At 43.2% G+C, this 21849-nt stretch overlaps 1 protein-coding gene across 2 annotated transcripts in view; it reads right to left on the bottom strand.

Moving 5' to 3' along the window:
- Positions 1–646: 646 nt before the first annotated feature.
- Positions 647–21849, bottom strand: part of PPP6R2 (protein phosphatase 6, regulatory subunit 2) — a 110013-nt gene continuing 88810 nt past the window's right edge. Inside the window, exons 20-25 of one of the 2 annotated variants that reach the window (XM_009320084.1) lie at positions 20507–20669; positions 19996–20084; positions 18616–18823; positions 15759–15782; positions 6831–6986; positions 647–5253 (exon numbers count right to left, since the gene is read on the bottom strand). In XM_009320084.1, coding sequence (XP_009318359.1) covers positions 5202–5253; positions 6831–6986; positions 15759–15782; positions 18616–18823; positions 19996–20084; positions 20507–20669 — 692 coding nt within the window. In that variant the 3' untranslated portion in view covers positions 647–5201. The remainder of the gene's footprint in view (positions 5254–6830; positions 6987–15758; positions 15783–18615; positions 18824–19995; positions 20085–20506; positions 20670–21849) is intronic. The other variant, XM_009320085.1, reaches the window with a different exon arrangement.

The following is a 21849-nucleotide window of genomic DNA, read 5'->3' as shown; positions in this document are numbered from 1 at the left end:
TCCATTCTGCTTGCCAGCTGCAGCTCTCTAAAAAGCAGTAAGGGCAGCAAAGCCTTGGGACGCTCATGAAATTTATATCAGGCTTCACTGAGGACACACTATCCAGATCAATAACTGGGATTTTGTCTGCCATAACTGTCATGACTCAAGAGAAGCAGCAATAAATTATTATTTGTGTGTGGGAAAATTTTGTTAGAAGACTGGTAAAACTGTTGAATAAAGTCCAGTCACATTGCTTGATCACTTTCCTTCAAAGGACTCTCTCACCTAAACTTCAATTTGAAGCTGGTGGATACAATTTTAGAGAGTACCTCACCTCTTTGGGACAGCAAGGGAATTCAATCCCATGAACCCAACTCCAGATCTCCCCTGGTTTGAAGAGGGTACGTAACCACCCGCCTGCTCACAGTGCTGTCGTCCCTGCACCCAGCATTAAAAGCCCGTAGTGAGCAACAGAAATAAGTAATCCAAACCACTTGAGTTTTTATCTATCGGATCACATCTCCATGGCTCCACACTAGTTACGCTTGATCTTTCTGCAGCACAGGGTTTTTCTGACTGCAAGCCCTACAACTGTGCTCCCCCCCAGTGTAACACCCAGGTACTGAACACAGCAGTTTGGACGCCTGAAAAACAGTCATCTGTCGCACAGTCAACAGTCAGGACTCCTGAACGGCCATGTCATCCAAAGGAGCGTGTTTTTCCCGCAATCCAACCAGCCAGAGACAAATGTGCTACGATTCAAGAATTATTTAGCGTCGGCTGAACTGATCACTTTTTAACTGCTAACTGTGCAGAAAAGGCCCCCTCCTCTCCCAGCGTGAAAGCACGTGGGCAAGGCTCTGCAGCAGCAGGGACACCAGGAACAACAGCGGGATCACTGGGCAAGCCGCTGCTCTCTTGTAATCCACCGTATCAATGCCCAGCTGGGCAAAACCATTGAACTAGAATGTTCTAGCAGAACCACTTTCCCCCCAGTAAGGTATGCCTTGCTGGTTTTGGTCTTGTACAACGAACGTTTGTCGATGACTTGCTATTGATCATGGAGCTGTACATAGATATAAAAGTTAGGCTCATTGAGCTCTGAGTCTCCGCTTCACCAGGTTTCTCACAATATCCAACTGTGTGTGTATAAATATACACGGAATAATACATATTGCAAATATATATCTATATACACACTCATCAGTATACATATTCAAACCTAAAATTATATATATCATATCGATATGGACAGATTCAAAATACTGCACATAAATGAGGAAGAACAGTGCTGAATATAACTTCTGGTTAGTCTTCATTGCTTTCTGACCAAGTATCTAAGCAAGCCGAGCGGTTTTTTAAAGGGTACAGCTGGGTTAAGTAAATCCATTTTCAGTAGACAATGCATTCTGCTCCGACCTTGGGTAACAGTCCTTCCCTAGAGCACACGGCTTACTTGGTGAGAAGGCAACACAGCTCTCCAGCAGTCAGCGTGCCCCGAGATGCCACCATGAACAACCGCCACGGGGACACAGCGCTGGCACTGCATGTGGCACGGCCTGACCCGTGGAAAAGGGCTCAGTCAAGTCACTGCATGCTATGCCTTACAGTCACCTGAAAACAGAAAGCAGCCACAGAGCCCAGCTGCCCTGCAAGGCTTTGGGCAGCAGTCTGGGATGGCGAGAAAGAAAGCTCAGACAACAATGGGGACCGAGAGAGGCCACAGACTACAGGCAGCGGGACCCTCCAACCTCTACATACCCACTGTGACTCCAGATAGATGGGAAGCTCAGACTTACAACGAGAAAGAAATTTACGCACGGTTTACCTATAAAATTATTTGAGCCAGGCAAGGGAACCATCATCTGACTCTGGATCTGTTCTGAACTGCAAACTCCAACATACCAAGGATGAGGAACTTTTTCTAGATCAGCTGGTGTGGCAGCAATGAGGTATAGTTCAGAGCTTAAATCCCAAATGTGGAGGAATCATTCACTGTCACAAAAGCAAGAGAGCTTGTGCATTTCTACAAATCTATTTAACTACCAGTAAAATGTCTTATCACAAAAGTAACTGGACACAAGTAATCAAATTAATAAACTTAGATAACGAACCCCTCAGTAACTAAACTGTGTTTTTAGATCTGCTTACTGGATATGTTTAAATACATTATTAAAGCTTTCATTTACATTTATAGACTCAAAGCCAAAAGCTAATGAATGACAAGTTCAGAATCTGCAACAAAAGGCACAGACAGACGTGTCCTTGCATATCTCTCCGAAACGTTTTAGGACGTTATTGCTGCCAGCTGTTCCGTACCACTTTTCTTTCCAGTGGAGGTTACTGCTCCCCAAACCAAGGCTTCACGAACAGATCAGGTGGGTACAGCTAATCGGTATTCTTGCAACATCGGCCAGGACGGCTCGAGGTGATGTAAGGTGACCCCTGTCTATGATGTAACCTAATGCAAAGATCATTTATCTGTTTAACAAGGTGGCTGAAAAGGTATCAAGCCAGAAGGATGATCAAATTGTGCCTGCTAGGGACATTTCCCCTTAATCTCTCGATCCTACACAGACTTGGTCATAATTTAGCATGGTGGAACCTGCAAGCACCACGGTCAAGAACCATGAATGAGAACAGACTGGAAGAGAACTATTGCCATCACCTGGTATTTAATGGGACTGAAGCCCAGTCATGGTCTTCAACCAGTTGCTGGAATAGGCTGCACCGCTGTTGTATTAGATGAATGATTTTTCAGTTTCCATAGTATCATTTTTGGGTGTTTAAAGAATGCCCGAAGAGAACCTGATTTTTCAGAAAACCTCTAGCACCAATCCTCTGAAAGTTAAGACTTTAATGTGTCTCCAATTAGGAACTCAAACCCACTAATCATTTCTGATAATCCTGGCTAAGAGTGCAATTGATCTCCAAATAGCAAGCAGGGTAACCAAAGCAGAAAGTGAGGTTTTCCCTCCCAGCGCAATGTAACTTTAAATTATTTATTTTAAATTACAAGGAGTGAGTGAGAAGACTTCCAGAACAACAGTACTGTGCCACGAAAGCACCTGCTTACCGAGTAATTGCAGCTGAGAGATATCACAGCTATGTCAGCAGCATACAAGTGGCCCACAACCCTAGCACACAACTTCCAAGATGCACACAGCAATCTCATCCTGCTTTCTGCACTGCAACCTCCATATCTGGTATTCCAGCAAAGCAAATCCTTAATTTTCCCTAAGAGCAAAAATGAAAATATGTTATCTTTGGGCACACAAGGATAACCTCGTGCTGCGGGTACATCACCGTCGGATACTGATCCAGCAGAACAGACTGACTCTAACAGTGAAAACGTTTTGTTCATCTCACTCCCCACCCCCCACACCACCTCTCAATACAGTTAAGAAAATTCCATATGCACTACATACATATCACAGTTAAAAATAAAGTATTTTTAAAAAGACTGAAGTCTGGCTAGGATGCCTTTGCTCATAACAACAGATCTGTGTGAGGTACTTTTTTATACTCACAGGGTAAAGTCCCTCGTTATGCACAAGTGAGAATATATCTGAAAATAAGCCATTTGGCTACCTATGTGTCAAGCTTCATGCTTTTATTCCAAAGTGAATGATTTTCCAGCTTAGGTCTTGGACTAATAAAATAAGCGGCATTTAACATTTGACAGGTGGATTTCAGCATACAGCTTACACACAAAAGCAGGCCCAGCTCTGTATCTAGACTACAGGGGTAGAGAATAAGCACTGGAGCACTGGTCGTGGCAATCTGCTGTTACCAGCCCGAGCCTGCTTCTGCAAGTGGCCCAACATCTACACCCGTATGATCTATGTGCACAAGTCCAGCCTGGGAACAAGCTCAAAGCAGAGGCCAGCACCACTCAGTGCAGACCTGTGTCTGAAACTGGTACAGTCTTTACAGGACTAGGTCCTTCAGCCTACGCAGAAGATCCTGTGTTCCAGAGTCAAGTACACACCTTCAGCTGACCTTGCTCCCAGGCAGTTTGAAGCGCAGTCCATTTCTCCATACTGTTTTACTCTACTATCCCAAGGCAGCGGTATGTGTGTCCCCCCCCGCCCAAACTTCTGCATGACCAACTACCTGGGGAGTAACAGCAGGAGTCCTGTGCTGGGGCCATTTCACTCTCCAATGTTGTCACTAGGTACAAAGTGCAAAAGTGTTGCTGTTCCTGCATCCATTAAAAACTTTAAAAACAGAACAAAACAAACAGAAAAGGATTTCCATAATAATTTGAAAATACATTAAGTCTCCAAAAAGCCAGCAAACACCTGATAACCTGTTTGTGCCATATCTGCTCTCGTTCCTGCACGGCAGCAGTCCAGTGGATCATTATCCTCTTAGCTGGCAAACAACATGCTACCTTCTTTGCATACTCTCCAGCCAACGGAGGACGACATCCGGGAAGTTGTTTTGATGGCTCGGACAGAAGAGGCCAATTGCTAACTGACCCAAGATCCTGCAGTGAACTGTCACGTCTCCAGAGCAGAGAGCGCTGAGCAATTCACTGGAATGCAGAAAATTCCCGTTTCTCAAGACAGTTCAGCATTACAGCAAGCTAGCTACTTGGCCTCTTGTTTGGGACAACGTCAATGACTTCCCTCCCGCCCCACAAAAAAGTAAAATAAAATCCCTCCCTGCTTCATCCCATTTAAAGTGTTTGCATCTTTTCCTCCTATGAAATGTTTCTGATAAGGCTTTATTGCTATACAAAAGCGGTGCAAATGCTGCCCAAAGACAGCTCCATCAGGAACTTTGGTCACACGACTGCGGGACTCTTGTGCACTGTCCAAGTCCCAGCGTTAGACCTGCTACCTTTCTGAAGAGAAGCTGAATACTGTGTGCAATAACACTAAGAAAACAGGACTGAACCCCAAATACAAAACAAAAACAAGGGAGAGAGGGAAGGGGACAAGGAACTAAAATTAGGCAGAAGGCTTGCTTGGGAAGAACCCCATCATTCCTGTGATGACTAACTGATCAATGCTACATTTAGACAATGCAAGTGTCTTTCAGAACAGATTGTTGGTGTTGAAACTGCGTGTCTGGTCCTGAATGCCAGCTCTCTCATCAATGCAGCATTTATTAAAAAATAAAATTAAAATGAAAAAAAAAAAAAATTGACAAATTGCATCACCAGGTAGCAGCCTGGCCTGGATCACACACGTCCCATTGCATCTGTTTCATCAAGCAGGGCCATTTAATGTGGCTTCAGCACAGGGCAAGACTTCTTCTTTCCTAAAGAGAAACCCAAACAGTAATATTAGAGAAATATAACTACTGGAACATACTCGCTCCTAAAGCTTACTTTCATCCTGGTTGGAAACTTTTCTCTTCAGTAGTATCTGAGCCATCCTTCCTCTATTTTTGTTTCTTCTGCCTTATAAAACATTATTAGTTTCCTAATGAGAACCTCCTCCGAGTCCTTTACAAAATACTACATTTAAAAAATCAAAATAGAAACTGAGAAGTCAGCTTTGACTGCTGATTCCACAACATTAATTAATTTATGAACCAGAAGTTTGGAACACGACCATCAGGGTCCTGAGTCCACCAGAAGGCTCTGACCTGACCAGCCTCGTCTGGGGCCTCCCCCCGCAGGCACCCTCCACCATCAGCCTGGGAGCTGGATTTAGGTCTTTGCCGGAGCTATGCCGTATGCACGGCTTTGCACCTTCCTGCTGCAGACCTGCTGACTTGACTCCATGGCTCGTCCCGGGACCCACCTCGTCCCAGGACGAGGACATGAGTGGTGATCGCTGGATGGGGTCCCATGGGACTGGGCACCTTGTCTGCAGGATTTTTGCCCCCCACTTTGCCGTCACCCTCAGGTCCCGGCTCAGCTCCTGCTGCCCACTGGTGCACTCAGGGCCCTGACAGTACCTGGGGTGCGGTGGTGAGAACAACGACCCGATGGGATACTCGGCTTCCTCCCAAATACGTGTTACACTAGCACTAGAATTTGTGTGAGACTGGTTGTGAATTATGGGCTCAAACACTAGGCAGTAGCTGTACTGGAGAGATATAAGAAGCAATAATGCCAATAGCCGCGACAGATTTTAATGGAGTGCAGTTGAGTGGATCGGTAGCATGAGGCTCAAAGTGCTGGTTAGAACTTCTTCCTCTCACCGAAAGTACCTAACAGAAGAGATTCCCGTAGGATGGCCCAGATGTCTGGCTTCAGCTAAGCACCATCGTCTGAGATTCAGTCTGATGGCAAGCTTGCTCCAGGAGGATTGAGACACCCAAGAGAGGCTGTCTTAGCTCAAGAAGAGCAGAAGCACCTCCTTATTGATCCACATCTCTCTGGCCAAAAGCAGGAGCCAGAGCAAAGCTGTGGAGGCAACAGCACTAGATACGCAGAAGGATTGGTTTCCATATTTAAAAAGACCTAAACTGTCACATTCACAAAAAATTATTAATACCATTTCTCCTTGAGATTACTTCCAGTTGCAGTTATCAAAACACATTCCCACATTTCCTCATAATATTTTAGCTGTAAATGTCTATATGTTCACCTGAACGTACAAACCCATACTATCCGAGTATTTGTTATGCATGAGTAAGAAATGAGAAGGCCATTATTTTAATAGGACAGATGATTTGACAGCACTTCTGGGAAACTGAAATATAGGTGCTGCAATATATCGCAGGAATAGCTCTACACTACCTGCAGTGTAACGCGCTCCAAGACGCTCCCGATGTACTACTTGTGTAACTTTGACCGTACACTAATGGTCGAATAACCGCATTCAGTGACACAGTAAAAACCGATTCTCTGTCACAGGCTGGTGAAGGAGTTTTGACCATCTCACCTGTCTTTTGTGGCCGTTTCCGTGACAGCTGTGACAACAGCGGCGGTGTTCTGGCGCTCCTCTGAGTGCTGGGCCACGTTGTTCAGGGGTTTGGATGCTTTTGTCATTCCAATGTCAGTGATGGCCAGCTTATCAATAACCATGCAGTCTGCATCACTGTGTGGGGAGAATTCAAGTTCATGTTAAAATGTCAATTAATGGGGCTTAAATTCCAACAGAGAGAAAAATATTCCTCCTCCTCTCCTAGCACAGGCCACAAAATCCCATAAAGAAATAAGAACTGAAAATAAACTGGAATTAAAAAGCAGTGTACGCATCCTGGAGGCTATGTTTCCTAAAAATCAACAAGACACCAAATACGCACAAGAACGACAGCTCCTCAAGAAAGGCATTCCCGTTTCCTGCAGCAAAATCCAGCCTAGGAGCTCCCCATGTATCCCCATCGCCCGCAAACCAGACATTTTACCACCCTCTGCAACTATCTCTGCTGGTGCGCTCTCCTATGGACAAACACAGAAAACAAACAGTAGAAGGATACAAACGTGAAGTACAATCGGCCAAGACTTTGCAAGTTTAGAGAAAAAGTCCAGGAAGTCAAGTTTACCGCTGGGAGCAACAAACCAAAAGCAGACTGCCTGCCTCGGCGGTGACTGGAGACTGGCAGTACCAGTACACAGGACCACAGAACAGCCCGGGCTGGAAGGAATCTCAGGAGCCCCTCTGGTCCAGCCTTTCGTGGGAAAGGCAGCCTAGAGGAGTTCACCTCTCCTGGAACTGCCCGCCGCTACCCCACACCGCCAAGCAGATTTCCAAGCCCACTGCTCCTTAAACTGCTGGTTTTGGCAAAGCGTGTTTCTGATCTAATACAGGCACCTATGCTGCTCTACTCTACAGATTTTTCCCAAGTGGCACCTGATACTTCTGTGTGCACCTAGAAAAGACTTAAATTTAAGTACAGGACCTAAAATCCTGAGGAAGAAAAAAAAAAGTTGATTGGATGTTCGTGAGTGGTATCTTCAGAAGCCAAACACGGTTAAATTAACTTGCTTTCAGTAACACATCAGACGACAGATTCCCATGCCTGAGGGATGACATTTCCAATGACGTCTCCCTACAACAAAACAGAAGCTCAGATCCTGAAAAAGGAAAAAAACTGCTACCACAAAACCTACAAATCTACATTTGTATTAAAAAGACCCATATTTCTAACTGGAGAAGTGATTTCTGGGAACATCTTTATTTTTTGCCGTCTAAGGCAGAGGACAAGCTTGCATGTGAATGATCTTCCTCACAGCTTTAACCCAGTCCCAGTTTCAAGAATGATTTCTTCTTTCAGAGAGCACACCCACAGAAATGGAAGGAAAGCTCAGTAGATGACTGAACTGGAATCCTCTCACCAGCTGCCGGGGGAGTTTATAATGCATACGTATAATCACAGTCTGGTAATTAAGACATGCGATAGAGATTTTGAGATCAAGGTTCTACTTCTGTAGCTACTTTTCTGTGTGCTCTTGAAAAAAATACATAAAAAATGAGGAATACTGAGATCAAAACATTCATCTTCCTAAAGGGCTAACATGCTGTGCTGGTTTTGGCTGGGACAGAGTTAATTTTCTTCACAGTAGCTAGCATGGGGCTATGGTTCGGATTTGTGCTGGAAACACTGCTGATAACACAGGGATGTTTTAGCTACTGCTGAGCAGTGCTTACACACAGTCAAGGCCTTTTCTGCTTCTCACCCCACCCCACCAGCGAGCAGGCTGGGGGGGCACAAGAAGTTGGGAGGGGACACAGCTGACCCCAGCTGACCAAAGGGATATTCCACACCATATGGCGTCATGCTCAGCATATAAAGCTGGGGGAAGGAGGAGGAAGGGGGGAACGTTTGGAGTGATGGCGTTTGTCTTCCCAAGTCACCGTTACGCGTGATGGAGCCCTGCTGTCCTGGGGATGGCTGAACACCTGCCTGCCCATGGGAAGCGGTGAATGAACTCCTTGTTTTGCTTTGCTTGCGCATGCAGCTTTTGCTTTACCTATTAGACTGTCTTTATCTCAACCCATGAGTTTTCTCACTTTTACCCTTCTGATTCTCTCCCCCATCCCACTGGGGGGGAGTGAGCGAGCGGCTGTGTGGGGCTTAGTTGCTGGCTGGGGTTAAACCACAACACATGCTCTTAAAAAGAAATACTGCAAGTACAAAAATATGCCTTAGAGAAACTGCAGGGGATAGATGAGACAGCAGAGAATTGAACTAAGTTGCCAGAAATGTCATTAGAAAATTACTTCCCACACAAGTAACTGGAGCTCATGAGATTTAAATTGCTCAAAGATAAACTACTTAATTCAATCACTAAAATTTCCATGACACAAGGATTCCGATGTTATGAAGTCCTGAGGTTACCTGACCACGAAGAGGGCATGGAAATTTATCTCTTCAACAGGCTCATGGAAAAGCAAAGCTGGACACGCAAACCTCTGCAGAAGGACACTTACAGGCCAAACTAACGGGGTAAAACAAAACAAGGAGTTTGTGTGGGACACAGAATACTATGACCCACGCAGGAAGGTTAATAACAATATCTAATTCTAGCCTAGAATAAACTCTTGTACCTATAATATTCTGCATTAGTATTCTCCTCTGGTCAGCTTATTTTTAGCAGCTAGCTGTGTCCCTTAAACGCCAGTCTGGTATAACCCTGCTGCCAGTGCAGTCAAATGGTCCACCTCCGCATCACCAAACAGCCTGGTTACGGGCTCCAAACCCTGACCGGGCTGAGGGCAGGGACGGAGAGCGTGTTACCTGCAGAGAATATAACTGTTCTCTCATGAGGCTGGTTAAGGCAGGCTAAGGAAGAAGAGTTATCAGCAACGATGTCTGTATCTACTGTAGGCTCTTCTTAGATAAGCACTGCAAACAGATCTCTAATACTTCCCACTCCAGAAAGAATTAGGAATTTTTAAGCTCTAATTCAAAGGCGCTTGTACAAATTTTCCAACAGCAAGCATAAGTCTATCCAGAATTGTGTCTTTTTTCACAACGGACAAGCACTCAGCACAAACAACTTGTGAATGCTACCTACAGCCATGCCCACTGGACTTTCCAACACGAAAGCCAGGACAATTTTCCTTTATGTTCACCAAGTTCAACATCGTAGCCAAATTCTGCAACTTAACCACCAAGTTTGTAAATACTACGCTGGAGGTCACTTGTAACAGAGACTTCTCTCTTTCTACAAGCACTGCAATGCTTTCTGAGATATCTAACCACCCCCAGTGCACAAGCTGAGTGTCCAAACTCTTCAGTCTTATCAGAAAATAAGACTAGAAAACGTGACTGGCATTATTAGGCCCAGCCACCTTGTCCTCTAGAAGATTAGAACAGAGTTTGCATGAAGTAAGTTGGAGATGTCTCCTCCTAACCACTGGCTGGTTGCTTCGGGCCAGCCCTGGCACAGACCCTGGTGGTGCTCTCCTCACCTGGATGCTTGGTGAATATCGGGCTTGGCAGAGCTGACCAAGTTTGCTTCACCACAGGTATAACACAGCTGAGCTCAAAGCGTCCTGAACAGAACAGTCTCTACTTGACCTTTATGCAACAGGACTTCTGCAGGAGAACTTTAAGAAGATAATCTTGGGGTCTAGAGGCAGAAGAAACTTTGTGGCAGCAGTGGACTATTATTGCCTGGTGTCTAGCAAGGTAAAAAAAGCAGGCAATTAACCAGCTGGGAATCCCCAGGAGGGGTAAATACCTGTGTGCTACTGCAGACAATGGCAAGGAATACCCCCTGCCGGAGCCAGCTTCAGAACGTGGAATTTGGTGAGTTTTGGCCACAGTCACTTGAGGGTGATGAACTGAGGAATACCCTCCAATGACACATTTCACAGACTGCTTTGAAGCGTGGCAGGGGATTGTAAAGAGAGTGAAAGGGGACACAAGGCAGTCATTCTCGTTTACTCTTCCCAATGTATTTTGTATCTTAAACATCATCTATGGTTTGTCTTTTAAGGCAGCAAGTTCCTTGACGCAGGTACCATCACATCTCCTCTGGGTGATGCGTACTGTCAAGCACTCGAATTTCACTTAGAATAATTACGTGATAAATTATAATACTGATTTTAAGTTAAGAAGTATTCAAAATGCTACTTCTTCAAAAGCTGTTATTTTATGTTAACTGATGTGTACATGTATAGAACAAGGAAGGCTACCGAAACACTTCTGGTCAAAGTCGCTGGTGTCTGTGCAAAATATATGCACACACATACGCACACATATACTGCCTCGCCACTGGGCAACGTGAGCAGGTTTTCTGTTTACACCAACAATCAGAAGAGAGGGTAGTCATAGAAAGCTGTGACAGTATTACATCTGGTTTCAAGAAGGCTTTCAGTGACCCTTCCCAAATGCACACACATTGCTTTAGACAAGGGACTTGAACATGAGTTCAAGTCTGAACATGAACATGTTCATGAACATGATCATGAACACTGCCGGCTGAACATGAGCCGGCAGTGTGCCCAGGCGGACAAGAAGGCCAACGGCATCCTGGCCTGTATCAGACCAGGGAAGTGGTTGAGTCACCATCCCTGGAAGTATTTAAAAGACGGGTAGATGAGGCGCTGAGGGACATGGTTTAGTGGGCATGGTGGTGTTGGGTTGACGGTTGGACTCGTTGATCTTGTGGGTCTCTTCCAACCTTCCAACCTTAATGATTCTATGATTCTATGACTTGAGAAAATGAACTTTGGCTTCCAGCTGCCTCTGGGGAAGGTTTCACCTCCTGCTGGAGGCCCAGCAGGGATGAGCCCGCACAGGGCATAGGACTTGCTCATCCTGCACCCATGTGAATGCTTTGCAGAGATTTGCTTTTCACACACAGCTCTCTCAAGTAATGAGTTTCAACTACATCAACTTAGAGAAAAATCTGCTATAAAGATAGCATGGGGTTCTCAGCTTTTACTACATGTAATATAATACATGTAAATAAGAAACATTATATATCCTCCTTCCAGACCTTAGGTGCTACAAAATGGTTGTTCATTCTTTTTTGCTGTAATGCCCAAATTCTGCAAATGCAAAGCTTCCTCAAACTAACAATACAACTGTTTTCCTTTGAAGTGCAATTTCTTTTTAGAAAAACAGGATTCAACAAAGTTCACGCTTCATAATTACCAAAGCTGTCGTAAAACCATTCTACATCAAAACTGATACCCACTTAAAATAAAGTGATATGCTGTTCTATTTATGAAGATGAAAACGTCAGGAGCTCACTTAACTTCTGATAACAATTCAGTTCCTCCTGTAGATTTCCACCAGCTTTATAGAGAAAATACTTTAGCATTGCAATTTTTTTGAACACCTCTCTCTTGCCCAGTTTCATTATGCAAACTTTTTTAACACCCATTTCGACAGCTCTACTGCAAAACACATCATGCTCTCCCCCTGCCTCTCCACTGGTCTGTTTACTGAGAGCCTCTGGGATCTAGCAAGACAAACGAAGCTATAACAGCTTTGCTGGTGGTTCAAATAAGCCAAGCTGACCCTGAATTGTAGTGCCAGATGGAAATCCACATGCTACAGCACCTAATGCAGCTCTTCCCAACTCTAAGTGCAATACTGATGCACATCGCATCGCCACAGGGTCTGTAAAGAATTCAGGCTGTAGTCCCAAACGATCGAAGAGCTTTACGTATTTCAGGAAAGAAGGATTTGATACTGAATGAAACAGCCTTAGAGTTCAATTCTACCCACCTCTGAAGCTCACTACTGTGGCTCCTGGGATACACTTTAGATATCCTCTAGTCTCTTTGGTAAACAATTAGTATCATGGACAACAAAACACCGTGAAGACACACTAGGAAAAACAGTGGTACTATAAACAAAGCAGCAAGATGTGTATAAGAAGCGTACCTAAACACAAGTCTCATGCTTAGCCCACAAGCAAGTCCTTAAAAACCAGGCTCTGCAACAACCAACCCCCCCAAGACAGAAAGTAAGAGATGCAAGGGCAGCCATGCTACACTCGTACTTTTCAAAACACTGGAAAATGATTTGTTGGCTGTTAATTAGACGAAGTCACAACACGGGAGGTCTGGCTTCCAAATTTACATGCAATCTTCCATTAAAAAGGCCAACACTTCTGTCAGCTTAGAAGATCCCATCTAAGCCAATTATTGCACTAAGTGTTCACCTTTGATTGGAAAAGTTTTCTGGTGAAATGGGACCTCAGACTAGTCACTTTAACGTTTCTTTCTGAATAAATGTACACTGATATGCATTTACAAAAACGGTGGTGTCATGCTCCATGCCCCATTTCCCACAGCATGCTTGTTTCCCCCCATCATCTGTTCAAAGCATTCCAGCAACTCTGTGCAGGTAGGCAGCAAAAGGAGATACAAGCAAGACAACCGTTTCTCATGCTGATGTTTCATGCTCGTCACGTGCAACGGCGAATCCGAACGTCATGCAAGATGAACAGTCGGCAGGCACAGAACAGACAAACGTATCCCAAAACGGGAGAGCTCAAAACATCCACTGTGACAACGTCACTCCACTCAGCTTGGGAAACTGGAGGATTATTTTCTCTACTGCGTGTAAGCGGACGCTGCACCGAAACTCCTTGCTCAGTAACAGCCAACGCCAACGGCCGCCCGGCCACCCTGTGCAAGAGGCTGGCCCGGACCCTGGGGACCCCCGTGCGGTGCGGAGCCCCCGGCCCCCTCCCGGCCCTCATGCCCAGAGCAACGGGAGGAACCACTGCCAGCTTCTATTTCTGAGCTATTTCAGCAATTTAGGGTGGTCACTGCTGTTAGAACGAAAGTTAAGTACTTTCATCCCAGAACCGTGTATGATCAGAAACAAGAGGAGACTTTTCAAGTGATTTTACAGAAACTGTAATGCAGAAATTGCAGAAATTTTGCAAAATGCAGAAATTGCTAGCGTTGTCTCATTTTCACTTCAGTTCTAAGGAAACTGCTGCAGCACCTACAGTGTCTGCCTCCAAAGCTGAAGAATGTACTCAACGAAAGTTGGTATCGTACAGACACAGAAGAAATGTGTTTGTTTTTAACAGACAGCAACCACTATTGTTCAGATGGATTCCAGCCTCCCCTCTAAACCTTCTTTTTCAGTTGCTTATCCAAGCTAGTCAGGTGAGGAGGCACTAGGGAGAAGGGGACAGTAAACATATTCAACCATTAAAAAAAAAAAAAAAAGATTAAAGGGGAAAAAAGCATTTCAGGTAAAGTTAATCAACTGAAAGAGAAATTAAAAGTTACAAACATCCCAAGCCCACTATCACCATGCACAGCAAAAGCTGGATTTTTTTAATTATTATTTTTAAGTGCAGCTCATCTTTTAAGAAGCTGCTTAGAAACCTCATTTGAACAATTCAGCACCGAATACTTCAGACAGCTTTTGAGAACCATAAAGAAGAAATGCAAAAGCTCGGGTTAATATCATACAATTAAAAATTAAGCACACAGACACGGAAATGCAAGTCATTTCCCACAAAAAGTACTGCTCACATTGCATACACTTTTGCATCCATTATTCTGCTTTTCCCATTAAATGCAAGTCTCATGACTGTTCTGCTACGCATAGACTGATAAACACGAGCAGCGTGGAGCTGCCCGGGCTACCACCGCTGCAGAGCCCTCACACATTTGGCTTCTACAACTTCAGCAAAGCCTTGCAGAAATTTCCAAGACCTTCACAGCTTGCGCTTGCTCTGAACAGCTTCGAGAATGCTCATCCAGTCAAATACTGGCACGGACTACACCTCTCGGATCACTCATTAACAGCTTGAATATTACCACATTTTTCTGGCAAAAAGTACAGCCTGATAGCATGTCCTGTGAGGTAAATGCAATACGTACTTGCCTACTTATGAAAGAGGCAGAAAACTTTCAAAAGTTTGTTAAAATGGTGCTGTTAATTATTAAAACAGTAAGTTAAGTAAGTACATGTTGTAGTTACCACTATTTTAAAATACCACACAGCTTACAATTCTGAAAGCCTTTTGTCTCTGGAGACTGCAGGCACATGCTGAGCTACATTTCCTGAACCTCCTGCTCAGAGAAGTCAGGACAGTATCTCTGTTCATCGGGTAACTGTCCTTTCCAGATATGAAAGTTTACATGTTTGCTGTAACATACTCCTTGTCAAATGAAACAGTAATGAGACATGCTTATTACAGTGAATTTCTCTTTTTGTCTCTGATCTCACCCAGAAATTACAGCAAAGTCTTGCTAGCTTGCACAGTGTCTGGGAAAATTCATTTAAATGGATAAATTCTAGAAAATAATTAGTAAAAACCCACAATTTAAAACAGAAAGAAAACTTGGGGGGTGGGGGGGGAGTATTTTGTAAAAAAACCAGCCTTTGGAAAACACAGCAACCATTATTTTATGGCGTATTACAGCATACAAAGTATTTGTTAGTGCTGTTGTGAGAAAGTCTCAAGAGACTTGACCACCACCCCATCTAACACAGGCAGCAATTCCAGGAGTGTGCGCGTTAGCAAACTGCAGTCAGCAAGGCTTTCCTATAGTCATCTTGACCAGAGCATGAAATTTCCTTTTAAAATACTAAAAAAAATCCTATTTGCAGAAAGAGCTCACAAACAGGTGGAATGGCAGAAGCTCAAGGACACGATGCATGAAACTACTAAACACTGTATTTGCTTTTTAATGGTTCATCAATGGCTATGTTGACTGTGCGCATACTTTTACAAAGGACTATACACAACCTCAAATTCAGGTTTTCGAAATGTAATTTCTAGGATCTGTTTTAACTGATTGTGAAAAGATGAGCTTTCCCAGTCCAATGGTCCAACAGCTCTTTTTCCAGCCCAGTATAAAGTAACTAATGGGAGAAACTACTTGTCAGGTGGATGTTTGGAACCCTGAGAAGGTCACCGTCATACATACCCTCTGACTGCAGGTCTAAATACTCTGAGCAATACCCACAGCAAGAGAGAAAGGCAGCAAGAGAGGCAGAAACAGAAAGAAAGCAAAGAGAGGAAGAAAAAGAAAACAGTAAAGATTGCTGAAAAAACAGAAGAGTTAACTTTTCAACTGTATCCTCAAGCGGTGCTCCTGCCAGGAGAACACGCAGGAACATTTCAAAAGCTATCTCAAAGAGTACAATCACTGAACACGGCATTTTCCACATAAAATTCAGATCAATGTACAGAAAAGCAGAAGATTCAATACACCATAAAAAGCATCTTTCTCAAGCCTAACACACATATTCTGAAGTTATCAAAGAGCGAGATTTGGCAATACTGGAAGCTCTTTAGTCAGAGAACTTCTGCAAAACTACTTATTTTTTTCACAAGAAACTACCATATAGAATTAGATATGGGAAAGGAAGTTAGCTAAATACATTTAAAGTAGAGAAGTTACCTAAATACATCTGAAACACCTTCTTCGTGTATGATTTTTTAAACTACTAATATGGCTACTTTAAGCAGAACTGCCATGAGGGACATTCTACTAAGCCACACAAGGACAAATAATTAACTTTCCAGAGTTTAAATTTTGGGGCAGTACGGGCAGGCAGAGAAGCATCAGCAGCTGAGATGATGATCACGGAGGGTATCAGAGGCATGTACTGCAACATCTGGATCTTTCATGACCCTAGTGATGGTAGAATCTACAGAGTCCTTGTGTAGCTCCAAGGAGTATCAAAGATCTCCACTGTAGATTTCAGTATTGCAGGGAGGGAAGAAAGGAGAGGGAAGACCCATTTCTACAGAAACAGGAATGTGGTGTGGTAAGAGTTTAGCACTTCCGGGGAAGTGCTTGTAGAAAGTCATCAAGAACCACATATTCCATCTGAAAAATTCTTAAACTCTTAGTATAGTTTATTTCCTTGGAATCATTAAGGAACATGGTAAGAAATTAGTATCTTCACTGTTGGCCATTTGAGTTTAACTGCATCTGTTCCAACAGAAAGCAGATCGGTTTGGGAGAGCTGAGGATACCAGGAAGTTTCCATTATCGTCACTGGTCAATACGGCAATTCATACACTGGGAGAAACCTGGCTACTAAACAGACCTGGAGCAGCTGGAACCACCATCTATGTAACAGGTTTCTGTCTTCTCACAGCTTCTATTTTGGTTTTTGGCTACAGTTATAGTTGTGGAAAGCTACAGACACCTTTAAAGTGGGGACTGTGGTTATTCGAGTATTTACTTGCTTTGCCAAAATGGCATTAGTTTTGTAGAATTGCAGTAATGCAAAACCAAGCAGGTTCTGGAAGCCTTGTCCTTATTGAAAGTGCTCGAGATATATACACTTATTTAGAGAGAAAAACACATTCAAAATTACATTGCCTGAAACAGCAGCATAGCCCACAACATCTCACCAGCCAAATCAGAAAAAAAAAAATTCCCTACCTGCTAGGAAATAAATGGAAGACATAAGAAAGTGCCAAATAAGATTTACACTGCTACTGTGAATCAAGACAGTCACGTGTAGTGCTACTCTACTCACAAACACCATGCATTCAGAGAGGAAAAACATCTGGAGCACAGAGTTTGTTTTAGATACACATGCCAATGGATTTAATTAGAAATAATTCAAGTGCAATGAAAACTGGAAACGGAGATGCTGCTTTTAGCACAGCAGGCAGTATTCTTATTTTCCTCATCTTCCATTTTTCGTGAAGCCAGTCTGCTTGGCCATGCCATCCCTGTGCATACAAACTAACTCAATTTATCAAAACAGCTCTTCAGATGCAATCACTGCAAGCAAAGAAATCTCAGGCATCTCACTCATTTCAAGTATGAAGAGTAAAGGCCATCTGAGGTGGACATCAAAAATAAAAACCAGTCACATTATTAAAAACTCAATTCAGAGTTGCCTAACCAAACGTACCTTTGGTTAGCTTCCTCCCATAATTTTACCTAGTTCTGTAACCCCACTTGTTTTCTGAGCCACTGCTTTTTAACTCCTAGTAGCTATTTGCTGGAGTGTGTACACACGCCGAGCAGCTCACGTTGACTATCCAAAAAAGTCACATAACCACAACGTTATAAAAAGCAAATGCCTGTTCCTGAGTCAGATGCATAAAACACAGGGACTCCAACCAGTCAAATCATACCCTACATACTTGTAAGGAATATGAGGAAAAAACCCAAATATCGTAAAACTGGGTAACACTTCTGGATGCACCAAAGTGAACCAGATGCTTACTGATTTGAAAAGCAACTTCCCCTCTCTTAGATTAGAGCAGGCTAGATTGGAGCACATGCAATTCCAACAAAATTCCTGCCCAAAAGCTAACAAATTTCAGGATCTGTTATATCTTTTTCTGGCATTTTTCATTTTTTGTCATTTATTGTCTATAATGTACTACTTTGACAATGAGGGGAAAATAATAGCTTGAGACATTGAAATCTTCCCCTTGCAAGACCGCACACTGATTCCATCTCAGACCTTGCACTCGCCATCACGTGAGGCTTTGCTTGACTCTTCTGTGCGATCTGACCTGGCATCCCTGCCAGGAGCCCAGGCCCGGATCTCTTGTGCTGCCAGACAGACAGACGGGCTTCTGTGACGTGGCTCAGTGGCTAAAATGAGCCACACACGTTTCTTAAACACATTATAAATATTTTCTTAAAACAAAACCCCTGTGACAAGAAAGCTGTAAGACATCCTGACACAGGACATTTGGAACCATGGTGTCTAAAAGGGAAAAGTAATACATTAACTCCTAGCCACACAAGGGGCTAAAACCAGGGCAGAGCAGGACCCCAGCCCAAGGAATTCCTTTCGCACCTGGTGAAAACAGCCTTCTCGTTTTTAGCATCCATAGTCAGCTTGATGGTTTCCTGGCCCGAGCCTGTGCTGATGGTTTCTGTGATGATATCAGCTTTATCCTCCTCCTCGTCGCTGTCGGAGCCTCCAGAAGAGCTGCTGTCTGAGGCCACCAGCGGCGCTTTCCTCGTGACACAGACGTTCCAAACACAGGGAGAGGCAGTGCTGACTGAGAGAAGTAAATAATTCACATTGCAAAATGAACACCGCCACAGGAACAACTCCCCAGGTACGACCCCAAGTAAGTCGGGTGGTATAAAATGGAGTGTTTAGAACTATTGCAAATTTTGAGATGATAGTTTCTGTGCAGATCCCACAGCATGCAATATTATTTTTGTAAGTAAGAGAAAAAAACCCAACCCCATAAATCAGTGTTCTCCACCTGCCACCTCAGGTCTATATTTAACACAAACAGCAGAGGAGACTACTTTCTTCACTTGTTGAACGGTGGTAACTCTGAATGGAGGATTAAGGCAGTCCCGTGGGTCCCTGCTGACTGTGACCTAGCTCTGAGAACTTGCTGTGGTATAATTTAAGCAGCTATACTTTTTGAAGTGTTCATTGGTTCCGATCCCACATGCAAGGAAAGCCTCTGACAAAAGTGGCAAAGAAGTGTTGCAGTCTCAAAAAGTGTTTTTCTTCCCAAAGTTGGTACCTGCTCACACAACTCGATGTAACGCACAGTGCCTGACTGAAGATCACTACCTGGGTAGACTTAAACAACGTGCATACGTAAAGCAGTCATCACACGCGGTCTGAGCTCTACTGAACTGAATCTCCAACTCCGCTGGGAGAGTATACCAGAAAATGCATGTGGCAGGAAAAGGTACTGTGCTATCCCTTCCAGAGTTATCCACCTTTCAGTGGTTACTACAGACAAAAGTTTAATTTAGTTCCATCAAAGTCCTTTGTTAAATTTAATTTTTCCTTGCTTAGAAAGGAGGAGGGGAAGAAATCAGACTGAAGCTAACCAACTGGCTCAGCACAATTACCAATAGTATAACTGACCCTATCCTTTTAATTTTTGGCAAGTAATTTTATAATCAAGTGTACAGTTAAAATAGGACTTTTGAACAGTTTATAGATGAATCGTCTCTGTGACATCAACTCTTACTAACTTAAATTTCATCCTTTTCTTGCTGAATAATATTATCCCAACAAAGATTCAGGATTTCTGAATTACTATTTTAATAGATTGATCTGTGTACAAAAGAGAGCCTTCAAGTAAGATACGGCAGACGGCACTGGAGGGAAGTTCTCCATAGTAGACTTGGTACGCTATGCAGAATTTCAAACAGCTTAAATAATACATCTGTTTTGTCTTGTAACATTCTCACTTACAGTTCTTGTCCTGACTCTGCTTCGGGTTTCCATCTGAATCATTGCTTTCTGTGTCGACAGGAGAACTGCATCGTGGACCTGATTCTGAGCTAAAGTAGGGGGGGGAAAAGCCTTGAGAATGAAGTACAGATATCTTGGTTGTGCTTCTAAATATCCCCAACAGAAGAAATCATTAGGGCTTACTCTTTCTTTACATAAATATTTTTAACTTCTAAAAAATTTATTCATTTACTTATTTTATACTCTTAGTGTAGCAGCAGTGGTGATACATAAAGTATTCCTGTATCATAAGACATGAATGCTAACACCAGTTAGAAGCAGTGGAAGGCAAAGGGAAGTATGAAGCCCTGATCCAGAATACTCAGACAATATTAAAAAATAAAAGGGGTAGCAAGGGGAAGGGAAAGGGAAGAAGAAAAGATTACAGTCAATGTACTCCATCAAACCATATTTCAAATATTCTTTCACTCAAAAGTTATAACGCAATCGAAAGAATGTGTGCGCCTCTTACCAACAGAAAGGCTGGAAGTCTGTGAACTTTGCCCATCCTTTCTCCTCTGGCGTGGTGTTCTCTGGGGCTGCTGAATCCCACACACTCGATCCAACATCCATGGCAACACAGGGCGCGGGGGGCTTCGAGTTCACGGGCTCGAACACGGCTGTCCATCCAGACCCTGGAGACACGGAACAACGGACTGGAATTCCTATCAGTTTTCAGAATCTGTGGCCGTCCCAAAAAATATTCCGAAGTGATCCCAGAGATGAAAAAAGACCATCCAATGGCACTACTTTGAAATCTACAGGAAGCTGCCTGTCTCACACGTTCTAGACAATCAGCTTGAAAATCCCTCTTCTGATAAATATTAATGTTATCCACAAGAGAGAAGCATCAGTTAAGAAAAATGGCATTGTGAATGTCTTCATTATTTGAGCCAGTGATTTTCAGCTGAACTCGAAGTACCTTAGTTTCCTGTCAAAAGCTAAGTGGCACGGCTTTCAACCCTTCCAATCACTAACACTTTAATTTTGGCAATTACAGGTAAGGAATTGATATATGGATCAAAATGTTTAAGATCACAGAAGTGATGTTGAGCAAAACTAAGAACATAATTTGTTTTTTACAGTCCCAGCCTACTCCTTATTCGTTAGAACATACTTCTATTCCTACAAATCACAAATTTGTAAAAAGCATTTTTCATTACCTTTTCTCAAGAAAGAGAAAGGATTGCAGAGGGCTGTTGAGCAAACTGATTTGCATGCAGCAAAACTGAGAGTACGAGAGATCCACCAAGTCTACACTCACTCAAAAATTGAACCAAAATTTGAACCAAAGTCTCTAGAAGGGAAACTAAACTGACATACACCATCCACAGGTTGCCATTTGTGTTGTTTATACTGGTTCTTCCTAATAAGAATTGAAAATACCTGACACTACCAAATGGGTGTAGAGAGCTGATTACTGGAATAAATATGCATTACGCTCACAGTTACAGTACAAAGACATCACCTAGAAAAACAAACCTTTTAAAACTGAAAATGCTTGCACCAAACAAGGAACGAACATTAACTTTTTTGCCCCTTTATTTCAGTTGACTGAATTTGTTCTGCTGACAACACTGTGTGTCTCATGAACTTACACAGCATTATCTGCATTGTGCTCTGGGAAAACCTCGTCCCTCTACAGTCTTCCTCTAGGCATTGTAAGAATGGGTTTGCAACAAGCAAACTAAAACTAGAAAGGCAATTAGGCGGAGAAGACAGGTACACGGAGTGTGGAGATACTTGGCAAGGGTCTGCATAAAACTCTTATAATGTAAGGAGTTAATGTCATAATCCTCCACTAATATTTTGTTC

This window comes from Pygoscelis adeliae, unplaced genomic scaffold, assembly GCF_000699105.1.
Source record: "Pygoscelis adeliae isolate BGI_AS28 unplaced genomic scaffold, ASM69910v1 Scaffold373, whole genome shotgun sequence".
NCBI classification, from domain to species: Eukaryota; Metazoa; Chordata; class Aves; order Sphenisciformes; family Spheniscidae; genus Pygoscelis; species Pygoscelis adeliae.
Note: the sequence above shows the minus strand (reverse complement) of the source record. Positions and strands in the feature narration are given on the sequence as shown.